This window comes from Oncorhynchus mykiss, chromosome 4 (assembly GCF_057628025.1).
Source record: "Oncorhynchus mykiss isolate SJ-2025 chromosome 4, ASM5762802v1, whole genome shotgun sequence".
Classification (NCBI taxonomy): domain Eukaryota; kingdom Metazoa; phylum Chordata; class Actinopteri; order Salmoniformes; family Salmonidae; genus Oncorhynchus; species Oncorhynchus mykiss.
In genome coordinates, this window is record NC_143025.1 from 9567059 (window position 1) to 9582580 (window position 15522).

Sequence of the window (15522 nt, forward strand, 5' to 3'; positions counted from 1 at the left end):
AAAACAGGTTTTTAGAAATTCAAACCTGATTCCTTATTTATATAAGTATTCAGACTCTTTGCTATGAGACTCTTCCTGGAGCTTATCGCCCGGCCAAACTGAGCAAATGGGTGAGAAGGGCCTTGGTCAGGGAGGTGACCAAGAACCCAATGGTCACTCTGACAGAGCTCCGGAGTTCCTCTGTGCAGATGGGAGAATCTTCCAGAAGGACAACTATCTCTACAGCACTCCACCAATCAGGCCTTTATGGTAGAGTGGCCAAACGGAAGCCACTCCTCTGTAAAAGGCACATGACAGCCCGCTTGGAGTTTGTCAAAAGGTACCGTAGGGACTCTCAGACCACGAGAAACAAGATTTTCATATCTTATGAAACCAACTCTTTGGCCTGAATACCAAGTGTCACATCTGGAGTAAACCTGAACCATTCCTACGGTGAAGCATGTTGGTGACAGCATCATCCTTTGGGGATGTTTTTCAGTGAAAGGGACTGGGAGACTAGTCAGGATTGAGGGAAAGATGAACGGAGCAGAGTACAGAGAGATCCTGGATGAAGATCACTCAGGACTGAAGGTTCACCTTCCAATCGGACAACGACCCTAAGCTCACAGCCAAGGCGACGCAGGAGTGGCTTTGGGACAAGTTTCTGAATATCCTTGAGTGGCTTAGCCAGAGCCCGAACTTGAACCCAAATCGAATATCTCTAGAGAGACCTGAAAATAGCTGTGCAGCGACGCTCCCCATCCAACCTGACAGAGCTTGAGAGGATCTGCAGAGAAGAATGGGAAAAACTCCCCAAATACAGGTGTGCCAAGCTTGTCCAGTCATACCCATGACGACTCGAGGCTGTAATCGTTGCCAAAGGTGCTTCAACAAAGTACTGAGTAAAGGGTCTGAATACTTATGTAAATGTGATATTTCACATTTTTATTATTAATACATTTTCACACATTTAAAAATATATATATATATATGTTTTGCTTCTTCATTAGGGTGTATTGTTTGTAGATTGATGAGAATTATTTTTTTATTTAATCCATTTTGGAATAAGACTGGAAAATGTCAAGGGGTCTGAATACTTTCCGAATTCACTCACTGGCCAGTTTTCTTAGGTACACTACCTAGTTCACAAAAATGGGTCACTCCTACGAGTCATGTTGCATATAAAACAGGCAGGCATCGAGGCATTCAGTTACTGTTTGATTTAACAGGGGCAAAATGAGTGACCTAATCTACTTTCAGCGGGGGTATGATCGTTAGTTTCGCCGTATCCAGTATCTCAGAAACGGCCAACCTCCTTGGCACGCCAGTGTCAAGGGGTTACTGAGAATGGTGCGACAAACAAACAAAAAACTTCCAGTCAGCGGCAGTCCTGTGGCAGTCCTGTGGCAGTCCTGTGGCAGTCCTGTGGCAGTCCTGTGGTAGTCCTGTGGCAGTCCTGTGGCAGTCCTGTGGTAGTCCTGTGGCAGTCCTGTGGCAGTCCTGTGGCAGTCCTGTGGCAGTCCTGTGGGCAAAAACAGCTCGTTGATGAGAGAAGTCGAAGGGAAATGGCAAGAATCGTGCACGCTAACAGGCGGGCCACAAACAGACAACATCTTGGAACTCGTCGATCCTTGTCACCGATGGGAGCAGCAGACGACCTCACCGGGTTCCGCTCCTATCCGCTAAAAACAAGAAGAAGAAGCGGCTCCAGTGGGCACGACATCACCGGGTTCCGCTCCTATCCGCTAAAAACAAGAAGAAGAAGTGGTGTCAGTGGGCACGACATCACCGGGTTCCGCTCCTATCAGCTAAAAACAAGAAGAAGAAGTGGTGCCAGTGGGCACGACATCACCGGGTTCCGCTCCTATCAGCTAAAAACAAGAAGAAGAAGCGGTGTCAGTGGGCACGACATCACCGGGTTCCGCTCCTATCAGCTAAAAACAAGAAGAAGAAGCGGCTCCAGTGGGCACGACATCACCGGGTTCCGCTCCTATCCGCTAAAAACAAGAAGAAGAAGCGGCTCCAGTGGGCACGACATCACCAACACTGGACAAATGAGGAGTGGGAAAACATTTTCTGGAACATGACAGTTTCCTGGTCAGTCCCCCAGACCTCAACCCAATAGAGCATAATGACGGGCTGTTAGCAGTGTGAATGTACTGCCGTCCAATCTGCAGTAAACCCGTGAAGTCATCGCGTCAGCATGGACCAACATCCGACACCTTGTAGAATCTATACCCCAAATAATTCAGGCTGTTCTGGAAGCAAAGGGGGTCCCAGTACTAGATGGGTTTACATCATAAACTGTCTGGTGAGTGTATATTATAGCAATAGATATAAATCAAATGTAGCTATGTATTGTTCCATAAACAACCTTATAAGTTATCTAATATTGATTCAGTATCTAAAAGGGCCTATAAATCATCTCCTGATTCTGTAACGTGAGGCAGCTTGATGTACAATACAATGTACCAGTACACCTCCTGGACAGGATGCTAGTCTATCATAAGACCTTACCCCCAATCCATCTCCTTAATGCTGAGTGCCAGACAGAGACGCATCGGGTCAATTTCTTCTGAGTTTTTTGGTATGACTCGACACAGGGAGTCAAACTACTAACCTTCCAATCTGAGGGACGGGACCCTCTTAGCCCACTGAGGTGATCCCCGTGGTAGAGAGATTATATTCCGGGTAACTTTCTTATCTTTTCCTCCTCAGTTGTTCGCTGAACCTCGATACCTAGAAGCCGACTTAATTTCCTCAAACCACACAGGATATCTGATACTCTTCCTCATACTCTTGCTCAATCTGACGTTAAAGCAAAGTTGTTTATATTGTTGTTAACAAAGCGTAGTTATATTTTGAACCTCAAGTTGAATTCATATTAGATAACTTATATGGTTGATTATGGGATATCATATACTCTATATAGGCTATTACCATGGTGATGGGGGGGGGGTCGAAACAGTTACATATTTTTGACGATGTTTCATTGTAGTGGGGTGATAATGATCGTATATGCATATATATGCACCTCACATGCGATTTGTAATAAGACGAATCAATTTGTTTATCTAACTCATAAAGATCAATGAAATATACACGCACGCTCACACCCTCACGAGCACGCACGCATGTGTACTTTCACAGCGCACACACACACCTCGGCCCCTTCCACCCCACCCTAAAAAAACAACCAAATCCCTGTTCATTGCTGATTCAGTGAATCACAATAGCGGTAATAGGTTTATAACAGTGGGTATTTTATCCCCAAGGTCTCAGTTTGGCCCCGCTGGTCACTAAGGCTTTCAAGTCACCGTGATGACAGCACAGGAGCTCAAACTCAAACCAGACCTCCCAGCCTTCTCCTTTAGACATGGGTGCCTATAAAACACACACACACACACACACACACACACACACACACACACACACACACACACACACACACAGACACACACACACACACACACACACACACACACTAATCAGGTTTCAACTCTATGGCGTGACATACAATGCAGTGTTTCATAGTTTCCTTTCCCGCTGGAAACACAACCTCTCGTTGTGTGTAATATGTTCCGCAGATGGAGTCTCTACAGGCTCCGACTATTACTGACATCGTCCTAAGAGACCACACTTTGGCATGAGGAGATATTCTGAGTTGAGATCCATGTGTATAGAGCACATGGACCGGTACCCCCTGTATATAGTCTCCACATTGACTCTGTACTGGTACCCCCTGTATATAGCCTCCACATTGACTCTGTACTGGTACCCCCTGTATATAGCCTCCACATTGACTCTGTACCGGTACCCCCTGTATATAGCCTCCACATTGACTCTGTACCGGTACCCCCTGTATATAGCCTCCACATTGACTCTGTACTGGTACCCCCTGTATAGAGCCTCCACATTGACTCTGTACCGGTACCCCCTGTATGTAGCCTCCACATTGACTCTGTACCGGTACCCCCTGTATATAGCCTCCACATTGACTCTGTACCGGTACCCCCTGTATATAGCCTCCACATTGACTCTGTACTGGTACCCCCTGTATATAGCCTCCACATTGACTCTGTACTGGTACCCCCTGTATATAGCCTCCACATTGACTCTGTACTGGTACCCCCTGTATATAGCCTCCACATTGACTCTGTACCGGTACCCCCTGTATATAGACTCCACATTGACTCTGTACTGGTACCCCCTGTATAGAGCCTCCACATTGACTCTGTACCGGTACCCCCTGTATGTAGCCTCCACATTGACTCTGTACCGGTACCCCCTGTATATAGTCTCCACATTGACTCTGTACTGGTACCCCCTATATATAGCCTCCACATTGACTCTGTAGCGTAACCCCCTGTATATAGCCTCCACATTGACTCTGTACTGGTACCCCCTGTATATAGCCTCCACATTGACTCTGTACTGGTACCCCCTGTATATAGCCTCCACATTGACTCTGTACCGGTACCCCCTGTATATAGCCTCCACATTGACTCTGTACTGGTACCCCATGTATATAGCCTCCACATTGACTCTGTACCGTAACACCCTGTATATAGCCTCCACATTTACTCTGTACCGTAACACCCTGTATATAGCCTCCATATTGACTCTGTACCGTAACACCCTGTATATAGCCTCCACATTGACTCTGTACCGGTACCCCCTGTATATAGCCTCCACATTGACTCTGTACTGGTACCCCATGTATATAGCCTCCACATTGACTCTGTACCGTAACACCCTGTATATAGCCTCCACATTTACTCTGTACCGTAACACCCTGTATATAGCCTCCATATTGACTCTGTACCGTAACACCCTGTATATAGCCTCCATATTGACTCTGTACCGTAACACCCTGTATAGTCTCGCTATTGTTATTTTACTGCTACTCTTTAATTACTTGTTATTTTCATATTTTTTTTTATGTTTCTTTTTTTTTTTTAAATGTAACTGCATTTATTTCTTATTCTTATATATATATATATTTTGTTGTTGTATAATTTTAAACTGCATTGTTGGTTAAGCGCTTATAAGTATGGGGATATGTTTTTCATCCAAACATCAAAATACTGCCCCCTACACTCAACAGGTTAACCCTGTCTCTCTAGGAACTACCATGTGTTCTACTCTCTGTTAACCCTGTCTCTCTAGGAACTACCATGTGTTCTACTCTCTGTTAACCCTGTCTCTCTAGGAACTACCATGTGTTCTACTCTCTGTTAACCCTGTCTCTCTAGGAACTACCATGTGTTCTACTCTCTGTTAACCCTGTCTCTCTAGGAACTACCATGTGTTCTACTCTCTGTTAACCCTGTCTCTCTAGGAACTACCATGTGTTCTACTACCTTTTGGCTGGAGCCACTGAGGAGGAGAGGAAGGCCTTCCACCTGCTCAAACCGGAGGATTACCACTACCTCAACCAGGTGGGCACACACACACACACACACACACACACACACACACACACACACACACACACACACACACACACACACACACACAGTCTGTATGTGGGTCCTGTGGCCACATCCACTGAGATTTGGTCATATCTACTGATATGTATATGTTTGAATTCCATGTACCCTATAGTAGTATCTTTACATGTAGTCTATACTCTCTTTACATGTAGCCTATAGTCTCTTTACATGTAGCCTATAGTCTCTTTACATGTAGCCTATAGTCTCTTTACATGTAGTCTATAGTATCTTTACATGTAGCCTATAGTCTCTTTACATGTAGCCTCTAGTCTCTTTACATGTAGTCTATACTCTCTTTACATGTAGTCTATAGTATCTTTACATGTAGCCTATAGTCTCTTTACATGTAGCCTCTAGTCTCTTTACATGTAGTCTATACTCTCTTTACATGTAGTCTATAGTATCTTTACATGTAGCCTATAGTCTCTTTACATGTAGCCTATAGTCTCTTTACATGTAGCCTCTAGTCTCTTTACATGTAGCCTATAGTCTCTTTACATGTAGCCTGTAGTCTCTTTACATGTAGTCTATAGTGTCTTTACATGTAGCCTATAGTCTCTTTACATGTAGCCTATAGTCTCTTTACATGTAGTCTATAGTCTCTTTACATGTAGCCTATAGTCTCTTTACATGTAGTCTATAGTCTCTTTACATGTAGCCTATAGTCTCTTTACATGTAGCCTCTAGTCGTTTTACATGTAGCCTATAGTATCTTTACATGTAGCCTATAGTCTCTTTACATGTAGCCTATAGTCTCTTTACATGTAGCCTATAGTCTCTTTACATGTAGTCTATAGTATCTTTACATGTAGCCTATTGGCTCTTTACATGTAGCCTATAGTCTCTTTACATGTAGCCTCTAGTCGTTTTACATGTAGCCTATACTCTCTTTACATGTAGCCTATAGTCTCTTTACATGTAGCCTCTAGTCGTTTTACATGTAGCCTATAGTCTCTTTACATGTAGTCTATAGTATCTTTACATGTAGCCTGTAGTCTCTTTACATGTAGCCTCTAGTCTCTTTACATGTAGTCTATAGTATCTTTACATGTAGTCTATAGTCTCTTTACATGTAGCCTATTGGCTCTTTACATGTAGCCTATAGTCTCTTTACATGTAGCCTATAGTCTCTTTACATGTAGCCTATAGTCTCTTTACATGTAGCCTCTAGTCTCTTTACATGTAGCCTCTAGTCTCTTTACATGTAGCCTATAGTCTCTTTACATGTAGCCTATAGTCTCTTTACATGTAGCCTGTAGTCTCTATACTGTTTCATGTAGCCTATAGTCTCTTTACATGTAGCCTATAGTCTCTATATTGTTTCATGTAGCCTCTAGTCTACTGTTTCCAACAGGAATATAATGTTTGCTGTCATGCATCGTGTTATCAAACCTCTGTAGATGATGAGAGGGCTGCTTAGACTGCAGATGGTAATGGCTAGCAGTTTAGTTGGATGTTTGTTTCTCTTCAGTAGTTTGTTAATGTATCATAAATGGACCACTTCTCAGCACATTGGCTGTTGATTGTGTTGACCTCACATTTATAGTGTGTGTGTGTGTGTTTGTTTTGTGTGTGTGTGTGTGTGTGGACATCTGCCTACTTTGGCAACAGATTCACAGGAATCTGGTTAAAATCAGAGTGTTCCTTGGTTATTTTTTGGGCATCCTCAAAAACATTACAGTTTTTGTCCCCCAAAACACTCCTGATCCCAACAACAACAAACCCAGCTCCAAGCCGTCTGTTACTATGCACCGCTGTTTCCATGGCGACAGCAGGAGTCTGTGTGTGGCGGGACTGGCGGTCTTGTGTGTGACCATGGCATGTGTGTTTGTGGTGTGTACAGTAGTCTCTCTGTCTCTCTGTCTCTCTCTCTCTGTCTCTCTCTCTCTCTCTCTCTCTCTCTCTCTCTGTCTCTCTCTGTCTCTGTCTCTCTCTCTCTGTCTGTCTGTCTGTCTGTCTGTCTGTCTGTCTGTCTGTCTGTCTGTCTGTCTGTCTCTCTCTCTCTGTCTCCTACCATATGAACTTCCTGCTATGAGAGAGTTAGCTGTCTGACTCCCTGTTTGTTTCTCTCACTCACTCACTCATTCTCTGTCTGTCTGTCTGTCTGTCTGTCTGTCTGTCTGTCTGTCTGTCTGTCTGTCTGTCTGTCTGTCTGTCTGTCTGTCTGTCTGTCTGTCTGTCTGTCTGTCTGTCTCTCTCTCTCTGTCTCCTACCATATGAACTTCCTGCTATGAGAGAGTTAGCTGTCTGACTCCCTGTTTGTTTCTCTCACTCACTCACTCATTCTCTGTCTGTCTGTCTGTCTGTCTGTCTGTCTCTCTGTCTCTCTGTCTCTCTCTCTCGCTCTCTCTGTCTTTCTCTCTCTCTCGCTCTCTCTGTCTTTCTCTCTCTCTCGCTCTCTCTGTCTTTCTCTGTCTCTGTCTCTGTCTCTGTCTCTGTCTCTGTCTCTCTCTCTCTCTCTCTCTGTCTGTCTGTCTGTCTGTCTCTCTCTCTCTGTCTCTCTGTCTGTCTAGGTGTGTGTGTGGCGGTGTGTGTGTGTGTGTGTGTCTTTATGCACATCTGTGTGTTTTGTGTAAGTTTGTGTGTGTGTTTTTAGAACAGTTTTGTGAACCTTCCCGTGTGTGTGTGTGTGTGTGTGTGTGTGTGTGTGTGTGTACGTACCTATTTCTAACCCCCTCTACCTTACTTCCAGATTACAAAGAAATCCCACAGATTTCACTGGGAAAATGACAATGAGAGCGAGCTGGTCAGTATAGTGTGTTTAGCTGGGTATACCTTTCTGAGTACATGTGGGGTGATTTTAGTGCTGGGTTGGTACAGGTGGGGGTGATTTGGTGCTGGGTTGGTACAGGTGGGGGTGATTTGGTGCTGGGTTGGTACAGGTGGGGGTGATTTGGTGCTGGGTTGGTACAGGTGGGGGTGATTTGGTGCTGGGTTGGTACAGGTGGGGGTGATTTGGTGCTGGGTTGGTACATGTGGGGGTGATTTGGTGCTGGGTTGATACATGTGGGGGTCATTTTGGTGCTGGGTTGGTACATGTGGGGGTGATTTGGTGCTGGGTTGGTACATGTGGGGTGATTTTAGTGCTGGGTTGATACAGGTGGGGGTGATTTGGTGCTGGGTTGGTACATGTGGGGGTGATTTGGTGCTGGGTTGGTACATGTGGGGGTGATTTGGTGCTGGGTTAGTACATGTCATATCAAATTTTATTGGTCACATACACATGGTTAGCAGATGTTAATGTGGTTAGCAGATGGTACACTATATGAATTGGCATTGTTTAAAGTGGCTAGTGATACATTTATTACATCCAATTTTTTATTATTAAAGTGGCTGGAGTTGAGTCAGTGTGTTGGTAGCAGCCATTCAATGTTAGTGGTGGCTGTTTAACAGTCTGATGGCCTTGAGATAGAAGCTGTTTTTCAGTCTCTCGGTCCCTGCTTTGATGCACCTGTACTGACCTCGCCTTCTGGATGATAGCAGGGTGAACAGGCAGTGGCTTGGGTGGTTGTTGTCCTTGATGATCTTATTGGCCTTCCTGTGACATCGGGTGGTGTAAGTGTCCTGGAGGGCAGGTAGTTTGCCCCCAGTGATGTGTTGTGCAGACCTCACTACCCTCTGGAGAGCCTTACGGTTGTGGGCGGAGCAGTTGCCGTACCAGGTGGTGATACAGCCCAACAGGATGCTCTCGATTGTGCATCTGTAAAAGTTTGTGAGTGTTTTTGGTGACGAGCCAAATTTCTTCAGCCTCCTGAGGTTGACGCGGCGCTGCTGCGCCTTCTTCACGATGCTGTTTGTGTAGGTGGACCAATTCAGTTTGTCCGTGATGTGATGTGTCGATGTGGATGTGGATAGGGGGTGCTCCCTCTGCTGTTTCCTGAAGTCCTCGATAATCTGTTGACGTTGAGTATGTGGTTATTTTGCTGACCACACACTCCGAGGGCTCTCACCTCCTCCCTGTAGGCCGTCTCGTCGTTGTTGGTAATCAAGCCTACCACTGTAGTGTCGTCTGCAAACTTGATGATTGAGTTGGAGGTGTGCGAGGCCACGCAGTCGTGGGTGAACAGAGAGTACAGGAGAGGGCTGAGCACGCACCCTTGTGGAGCTACAGTGTTTAGGATCAGCGGAGTGGAGATGTTGTTTCCTACCCTCACCACCTGGGGGCGTCCCATCAGGAAGTCCAGGACCCAGTTGCACAGGGCGGCGTCGAGACCCACGGTCTCGAGCTTGATGACGAGTTTGGAGGGTACTATGGTGTTAAATGCTGAGCTGCAGTCGATGAACAGCATTCTTACATAGGTATTCCTCTTGTCCAGATGGGTTAGGGCAGTGGGCAGTGTGGTTGAGATTGCATTGTCTGTGGACCTATTGGGGCGGTAAGAAAAATTTAGTGGGTCTAGGGTGTCAGGTAGGGTGGAGGTGATATGGTCCTTGACTAGTCTCTCAAAGCACTTCATGATGACGGAAGTGAGTGCTACGGGGCGGTAGTCATTTAGCTCAGTTACCTTAGCTTTCTTGGGAACAGGGACAATGGTGGCCCTCTTGAAGCATGTGGGAACAGCAGACTGGGATAAAGATGGATTGAATATCAAATCAAATCAAATCACATTTATTTATATAGCCCTTCGTACATCAGCTGATATCTCAAAGTGCTGTGCAGAAACCCAGCCTAAAACCCCAAACAGCAAGCAATGCAGGTGTAGAAGCACAGTGGCTAGGAAAAACTCCCTAGAAAGGCCAAAACATAGGAAGAAACCTAGAGAGGAACCAGGCTATGTGGGGTGGCCAGTCCTCTTCTGGCTGTGCCGGGTGGAGATTATAACAAAACATGGTCAAGATGTTCAAATGTTCATAAATGACCAGCATGGTCGAATAATAATAAGGCAGAACAGTTGAAACTGGAGCAGCAGCACAGTCAGGTGGACTGGGGACAGCAAGGAGTCATCATGTCAGGTATTCCTGGGGCATGGTCCTAGGGCTCAGGTCCTCTGAGAGAGAGAAAGAAAGAGAGAATTAGAGAGAGCATATGTGGGATGGCCAGTCCTCTTCTGGCTGTGCCGGGTGGAGATTATAACAGAACATGGCCAAGATGTTCAAATGTTCATAAATGACCAGCATGGTCGAATAATATTAAGGCAGAACAGTTGAAACTGGAGCAGCAGCACAGCCAGGTGGACTGGGGACAGCAAGGAGTCATCATGTCAGGTAGTCCTGGGGCATGGTCCTAGGGCTCAGGTCCTCCGAGAGAGAGAAAGAGAGAAGGAGAGAATTAGAGAACGCACACCTAGATTCACACAGGACACCGAATAGGACAGGAGAAGTACTCCAGATATAACAAACTGACCCTAGCCCCCCGACACATAAACTACTACTGCAGCATAAATACTGGAGGCTGAGACAGGAGGGGTCAGGAGACACTGTGGCCCACTCCGAGGACACCCCCGGACAGGGCCAAACAGGAAGGATATAACCCCACCCACTTTGCCAAAGCACAGCCCCCACACCACTAGAGGGATATCTTCAACCACCAACTTACCATCCTGAGACAAGGCTGAGTATAGCCCACAAAGACCTCCGCCACGGCTCAACCCAAGGGGGGGGGGGGGGCGCCAACCCAGACAGGATGACCACATCAGTGACTCAACCCACTCAGGTGACGCACCCCCTCCAGGGACGGCATGAGAGAGCCCCAGTAAGCCAGTGACTCAGCCCCTGTAATAGGGTTAGAGGCAGAGAATCCCAGTGGATTGTAAACACAACAGCCAGCTGGTCTGCGCATGCTCTGAGGACGTGGCTAGGGTTGCCGTCTGGGCCGGCAGCCTTGCGAGGGTTAACACCTTTAAATGTTTTACTCACGTTGGCTGCGGTAAAGGAGAGCCCGCAGGTTTTGGTAGCGGGACGTGTCGGGGTCCGCAACGGGCTGGTTTTCTTTTTGTTGTCCGTGATTGACTGTTGGGTGATTTGGTGCTGGGTTGGTACAGGTGTGTTGATATCCTTCATTGTGTTGTTGTCTCACTGCTATTGTCTGCCCAGCCTTCACCTCTAGTGGGCTGTGTTCTGTATTGGTCACTGTGATGTCTGTCGTCTAGTGAACTGTGTTCTGTATTGGTCACTGTGATGTTTGTCGTCTAGTGAACTGTGTTCTGTATTGGTCACTGTGATGTCTGTGGTCTAGTGGACTGTGTTCTGTATTGGTCACTGATGTCTAGTGGACTGTGTTCTGTATTGGTCACTGTGATGTCTGTCGTCTAGTGGACTGTGTTCTGTATTGGTCACTGATGTCTAGTGGACTGTGTTCTGTATTGGTCACTGTGATGTCTTGTGTCTGTGGTCTAGTGAACACTCTCCTATTAGAACTACATAATTTCAGTAAAGGTTTTGCATTTTGCAACCCTACTATTCAGTGTGTAGTGTTGTACAGACTACTCTGAGTGCACAAAACATTAGGAACAACTTCCTAATATTGAGTTGCACAAACCGGTGTGCCTGGTACCTACTACCCTACCCTGTTCAATGGCCCTTCAATCTTTTGTCTTGCCTATTCACCCTCTGAATGGCCCACACACACAATCCATGTCTAAAGGCTTAACAATCCTTCTTTAACCTGTCTCCTCCTCCTTCATCTAAACTGATTGAAGTGGATTTAGCAAGGGACATCAATAAGGGATCATAGTTTCCACCTGGATTCACCTGGTCAGTCTATGTCATGGAAAGAGCAGGTGTTCTTAATGTTGTGTGTTGACATCAGTGCTTGTTACTCCAGCAGGACTGCTTAACAGTGGAAGGGGAGGACCTGAAGCACGACTTTGAGAGACTGCAACTGGCCATGGACATGGTGGGGTTCCTGCCTGCCACACGCAAACAGTATGTATATTACACACTCACACACACACGTCTGTCTGTCTTTCTCTCTCTATCCCACCGTCTTTCTCTTTCTCCCTCTATCCCTTAGTCGTTATGTCTCTATCTTCTCCCTGCTGTCTGACTCTCTCTCTCTCTTTCCTCTCTGTCTGGTAGGATCTTCTCCCTGCTGTCTGACTCTCTCTCCTCTCTGTCTGGTAGGATCTTCTCTCTCTTGTCTGACTCTCTCCTCTCTGTCTGGTAGGATCTTCTCTTGTCTGACTCTCTCCTCTCTGTCTGGTAGGATCCTCTCCCTGCTGTCTGACTCTCTCTCTTCTCTGTCTGGTAGGATCTTCTCTCTTGTCTGACTCTCTCTCTCCTCTCTGTCTGGTAGGATCTTCTCCCTGCTGTCTGACTCTCTCCTCTCTGTCTGGTAGGATCTTCTCCCTGCTGTCTGACTCTCTCTCTCTCTTTCCTCTCTGTCTGGTAGGATCTTCTCCCTGCTGTCTGACTCTCTCCTCTCTGTCTGGTAGGATCTTCTCTCTCTTGTCTGACTCTCTCTCTCCTCTCTGTCTGGTAGGATCTTCTCTCTCTTGTCTGACTCTCTCTCTCCTCTCTGTCTGGTAGGATCTTCTCCCTGCTGTCTGACTCTCTCTCTCCTCTCTGTCTGGTAGGATCTTCTCTCTGCTGTATGACTCTCTCTCTCCTCTCTGTCTGGTAGGATCTTCTCCCTGCTGTCTGACTCTCTCCTCTCTCTCTGGTAGGATCTTCTCCCTGCTGTCTGACTCTCTCCTCTCTGTCTGGTAGGATCTTCTCCCTGCTGTCTGACTCTCTCCTCTCTGTCTGATAGGATCTTCTCTCTGCTGTCTGCTATCCTCTACCTGGGCAACATCCTCTACAAGAAGAAGACCTACAGAGATGACTCCATAGACATCTGTAACCCAGATGTGCTGCCTACCATCTCAGAGCTGCTCCAGGTGAACCTCCATGTCTATTGGTCATCCATCCATCTATTCATTCATTCATTTGTGAATTTATCAGTCTGTCCGTACATCCGTCATCCATCCATCCATTGATTCATCCGTCCTGCCATTCATCCAATCATTCAGCATGGTTTCAGGTACGCTACGACAGTTATTAGTTTGAGGGCTGTTCTCAGGTCTGTAATGTTATTAACTTCAGTAGAGGCTTTAGCTATGGCTGAAAGAGAAACTCCCATCTTTTTATAATTCCGTGACCAAGTAGAGAGAGTGTTAACATGTGTTTTTCAAAAGGTATGTGTATTCAATTTCCTCAGCGCAGGTTTACAGACAGACACAGAGACGTGAACACTGTACACACGGACATTCATTCTTGACATGTTGAACTATTTGGCTGTGAAAGAAACATGATATAGTCATTTATATCATATAGCACATGAGCTGCAGTCGATGTGTTGAATTCTCAGTATTTTCATGGCTCTAATGAATGAGCTGCAGTCGATGTGTTGAATTCTCAGTATTTTCATGGCTCTAATGAATGAGCTGCAGTCGATGTGTTGAATTCTCAGTATTTTCATGGCTCTAATGAATGAGAACAGCTGAAAGATTAGCCCGAGTATGTGACTCAGGGTAGTTACAACAGAACGTTGTTAGTCACTCACTGTCTATCCTCCAGTTTGGAGACGAGGAAAATGTAGTCTGAAATGAGTTCACATGCAGCGTATAATTTGATCGTTCATCATTTTGCGCCGTATTTGGCTTCTTGATGATTTTCAACACTGAGATGTTTTTTGGAGACCGGGACGATGCAAAGACTAGAGCCCACGACTGCCAGAGTCGTGTTTAACACACAACACGCACATAAACGTTTTTAATTCAACTATTATAGACTATCCACAATGATCACATTATTGTGTGCGTACAACCGTACTCTGTAAATACATGGTGGCCGGGCCCACATGAGCCCCGTTAGCGCCAACACAACACACTGAGCCTCGTGCTTCTACACTTGCATTGCTTGATGTTTGGGGTTTTAGGCTGGGTTTCTGTACAGCACTTTGAGATATCAGCTGATGTACGAAGGGCTATATAAATACATTTGATTTGATTTGATTTGAGCCGGTCATATTGGACCAACACGATTAGACAAGGGGCTTGTTCCAGTTCTGAGGAACGTAAGTGGGAGACAGAACATCAACAGAAAGCACTGATGGTGTTGAAAGTGTGGCAGATGTGTGAACTGGACAGAACCAGAGAAAACTGGTTTCAGAACAGAAGAGGTCCGTAGAATAACTGTTTATACTTCTTCTCAGAACTTGTTTATGTGCTCAGAAGAGCGTCTTTATTTTTGGGTTCATCGCATCGTTCTCCTTAAAGGAGACATGTTGTACCCTGTTCACATGACTGAACTGATCCAAGCCATTCCACGTGAAGCTGTACTGTGGCCTGGTTATACATCCACCGTGCTGAACCATGCTGAAACCATGTTGGAACCATGTTGGAACCATGCTGGAACCCTGCTGAAACCATGTTGGAACCATGCTGGAACCCTGCTGAGACCATGTTGGAACCATGTTGGAACCATGCTGGAACCATGCTGGAACCCTGCTGAAACAGTACTGAAACCATGTTGGAACCATGCTGGAACCCTGCTAAAACAGTACTGGAACCATGTTGGAACCATGTTGGAACCATGCTGAAACCATGCTGGAACCATGTTGGAACCATGCTGGAACCCTGCTGAAACAGTACTGGAACCATGTTGGAACCATGCTGGAACCCTGCTAAAACAGTACTGGAACCATGTTGGAACCATGTTGGAACCATGCTGAAACCATGCTGGAACCATGTTGGAACCATGCTGGAACCCTGCTAAAACAGTACTGGAACCATGTTGGAACCATGCTGGAACCATGTTGGAACCATGCTGAAACCATGCTGAAGCCATGCTGGAACCATGCTGGAACCATGCTGGAACCATGTTGGAACCATGTTGGAACCATGCTGAAACCATGCTGGAACCATGTTGGAACCATGCTGGAACCATGCTGGAACCATGCTGGAACCGTGCTGGAACCGTGCTGAAACAGTACTGTTTCAGCATACTGTTCAGATCAGCTCGATAGTGAGAGAAAAAGCATTGTAATTTTTTGTAGTTCCAGTAGTCTGTCTCACGTTTCTATCACAGTGCTAACAAACACACAAGTACCTTGTGGAATTGGGCTTGC

General features: G+C 46.0%; 1 protein-coding gene across 3 annotated transcripts in view; it reads left to right on the plus strand.

Annotated features, from left to right (window-relative positions):
* LOC110522717 (unconventional myosin-IXAb) overlaps positions 1-15522 on the plus strand; it is a 270164-nt gene that overhangs the window by 118466 nt on the left and 136176 nt on the right. For all 3 annotated transcript variants that reach the window (XR_016495073.1, XM_090231067.1, XM_090231068.1), the window contains exons 5-7: positions 5321-5420; positions 12238-12338; positions 13165-13291. Coding sequence is in view for 2 of the 3 variants with exons in the window: in XM_090231067.1 (XP_090087193.1) it covers positions 5321-5420; positions 12238-12338; positions 13165-13291 (328 nt within the window). In the remaining variant the exon portion in view is untranslated. The remainder of the gene's footprint in view (positions 1-5320; positions 5421-12237; positions 12339-13164; positions 13292-15522) is intronic.